Source organism: Sinocyclocheilus grahami, unplaced genomic scaffold (assembly GCF_001515645.1).
Source record: "Sinocyclocheilus grahami isolate Dianchi unplaced genomic scaffold, SAMN03320097.WGS_v1.1 scaffold553.1, whole genome shotgun sequence".
In the NCBI taxonomy this organism is placed as follows: Eukaryota; Metazoa; Chordata; class Actinopteri; order Cypriniformes; family Cyprinidae; genus Sinocyclocheilus; species Sinocyclocheilus grahami.
The window spans coordinates 535,817-539,316 of NW_015505732.1; the positions used below are offsets into that span (position 1 = coordinate 535,817).

General features: G+C 38.9%; 1 protein-coding gene across 1 annotated transcript in view; it reads left to right on the top strand.

Moving 5' to 3' along the window:
• The window catches only part of LOC107556030 (UDP-glucuronosyltransferase 2C1-like), an 11,436-nt gene extending 7,936 nt beyond the window's left edge, over positions 1–3,500 (top strand). Inside the window, exon 6 of the mRNA XM_016239002.1 lies at positions 2,938–3,500. Within this exon, the coding sequence (XP_016094488.1) occupies positions 2,938–3,235 (298 nt within the window). The 3' untranslated portion in view covers positions 3,236–3,500. The remainder of the gene's footprint in view (positions 1–2,937) is intronic.

Here is a 3,500-nt window from a genome sequence, read left to right on the forward strand (position 1 = left end):
AGACACTGTGACATTAGCACCATAGACTGTCCAGGAGCTCAGTGATGCCCTAATCCAGGTCTGGCAGGAGATTCACCATCTCATGGTGGCATGCCTAGACATTGTCGGGAGTGCATACGGGCACATGGGGGCCATACACACTACGGGCTTACATTATGAGTTGCTTCGATTTTCGGTTTGATTTTGAATCCAGCCCTCAAAGAGTCGATGATTTTGGTTTGCACTGAACATTGTCACATAATTTTGTTCTCAATTAATTTCATACAGTGGGTATAGAAAAGAATCTGCCCCATTTAAAATAATCACATTTTGTTGCTTTGCAGCCTGAAATGAAGATGCACACATTTTTTTGTTTTATCCAGCTCTATTTACTCAGTGCAACTTATAACATCCAATTGAAAGATTTAACACCAACATGTCAGAAAAAAAACCCTGAATCACTGAGTTGGGAAAAAGATCACCCCCTTGTGTCAGTATTTTGTTGAACCACCTTTTGCTTTAATTACAGCCTTTAGTTTGTTGGGATTTGTCTTTACTAACTATGCACATATAGACTTTGGAATATTTGTCGACTCTTCTTTGCAGAATTGCTCAAGTTCAGTTCAGTTTGATGATGAGTGTTTGTGGACTGCAGTCTTCAAGTCATTCCACAGATTTTCAGTGGGGTTTAAGTCTGGGCTCTGACTAGGCCATGCAAGGACATTCAGCCTTTTCTCCTTCAACCACTGTGTGCTCAGTTTTACTGTGTGCTTTGGGTCATTGTCATGTTGGAAGGTAAACCTTCTTCCCATTGACAACTTTCTGGCAGACGGCAGCAGATTTTCCTCAAGAATTTGATGGTATTTTGCCCCATCCATGTTTCCTTCCGTCCTTACAAGAGCTCCCGTCTCTACTGCAGAGAAACACCCCAGAACAGATATCACCACCTCCATGCTTTACTGGAGGAATGCTGTTATCTGTATGGCGAGCTGGATTGGATTTCTGCCAGACATATCGTTTGGTCAAATAATTACATTTTAGTCTCATCTGCCTCAGAATCTTCAAGGTGTGTTTTGGCAAAGCTCAGTCTGACTGCATGTGGCCTTTCTTTTTTTCTTACAACCCTCCCATACAAGCCACATTTGTGGAGAATTTGTGATATTGTTGTCACCAGTGTTGGGCAAGTTACTCTGAAAATGTAATCAAATTACTGATTATTCCTTTTAAAAGTAATCACGTTAATTACTTTTTTACTTTTTCAAAAGTAATTAGTTACATTACTAGTTACGTTACTTTTTTCTCCATGAAATTTATGAGATCCACGCTCCTGCGCTCCTGATTAATATTTGTTATTAAAGCATCAACATTCACAGAACACTGTTATTTTTAACTAAAGCAAGCGGCTGCTGCATGCATGGTTTGGTATTGGCATGGCAACGCTGCATTTATAATCTAAAAAAGACATCTCTGTTCATCGAAATCTCATATATCTCTGTTATAACACAATAAATATATGCATAATGAATATTTCATAATGTCTACAATTCGTGTGTTATAATGAGAGGATTCGTGAACACACAAATTTCAGCACTGCATTGCTCAACGCAGCGAACACGTGTTATAGCCTAAATAGAAACTGCATACGCTTGCACCTGTTAATCGTTAATCGTTTATATTTTATATTAGTTCATGTAGCTTTTGTGCAATAGATGAATAACAATTTATTTGTTTTAGATATTTTATGCTTAGATATTTCTATTTTGCGGGAGTCCCGTGAATAATTTGATTCTCCCGCATCCCGCGCACACACACGAGTCTCTGCACTCCCCTATCAAGTCTTGTCCCGCGCCGCACTCTGTTGCGTCGGGTCTCGCGGGAGCAGGTCTCTAATCCACTGGCACTTGACTCGACAATACATGTGCTACATCCTTTTTACAATCTCTTGACATTAAAACACTGCATTCTGTCAGCAATGTAATGCGGCAGCAACGTGTAGAGACCTCAGCTTGTAACTATACTCTAATTACTATTTTGAAAATTATAATGACCCAAAGCACACAGCAAAACTGAGCACACAGTGATTGAAGGAGAAAAAGCTGAATGTCCTTGCATGGCCTAGACAGAGTCCAGACTAAACCCCACTGAAAATCTGTGGAATGACTTGAAGACTGCAGTCCACAAACGCTCTCCATCAAATTGAACTGAACTTGAGCAGTTCTACAAAGAAGAGTGGGCAAATATTGCAAAGTCTAGATGTGCAAAGTTAGGAGAGACAAATCCCAACAAACTAAAGGCTGTAATTAAAGCAAAAGGTAATTCAACAAAATATCAGTGATTCTGTTTTTGTTTTTTTTAAAGTTTTTTTTTAAGTTATGTCTTTCACTTGGATGTTATAAGTAGCACTGAGTAAATACAGCTGGATAAAACAAAAACTTTGTCCGTCTTCGTTTCAGACTGCAAAGCAACAAAATGTGATTATTTTAAAGGGGGCTGATTCTTTTCTATACCTGTACATGTATAAAAGTCAAGATTTTCAACTGGAAAATTTAGTTCGCGATCCAATGTGGGATTTAAGTGTTCCCTTAATTTATTTGAGCACTGTACATTAGACTAGAGCAGGGATTCTCAAACCTCTCCAATGACGTACCCCCAGCACTGCACATTTTGTATGTCTCCCTATATCTGACACACCCACTTCAGGTCTTGCAGTCTCCACTAATGAGCTGATGAGTTGAATCAGGTGTGATAGATGAGGGAGACATACAAAATGTTCAGGGCTGGGGGTACTCCAGGACAAGTTTGAAAACCACTGGACTAGATAGAGTATATAAATGTTTTCTTTTTGGCCATTTGATTACAACAGCCACAGTCAGTATTCACATTATATATTTAGAAACGTTTGTGCTTTTGTAGAGCTTGTCTTGTGTTAAGCAGCGCTTCCATTTCTTCTCTAATAAGGTACAAGGAGAGCATCATGAGACTGTCCAGAATCCACCATGATCAGCCAATGAAGCCTCTGGACCAGGCAGTTTACTGGATCGAATTTGTGATGCGGCATAAAGGAGCTAAACATCTACGAGTTCAGGCACATGATCTGAGCTGGTATCAGTACCACTGCCTGGATGTAGTGGCCTTCTTACTCTCAATCGTTGCACTGATCACATTCCTCTTCATTAAAGCATGCCGTTGCCTTTTCCGTAAATGTTTCAGAAAGACTCGTCCTGATGGCAAAGCACAAAAGAGTAAAAAAGAGTGAACGCAAAGTAAGTTAGCACAGAGCAGCTCCCAATTCCAGTCCAGTCACGACAGCTGCAAGTGAAATATCATGAATATGGATTAAATAAGAAAAAAGAACACGTTCAGTATAACCAAAATATGTTTATTTTCGTATTAAACATCGCAACATGCATTTATCATTTAATTTAGGGCTTTTTAATTTGACAGGTTAGATTAAGTGAAATTGATCATTAATATTTATATAAATACACATGGATGTATTATACATATTAAAGGGGTCATAT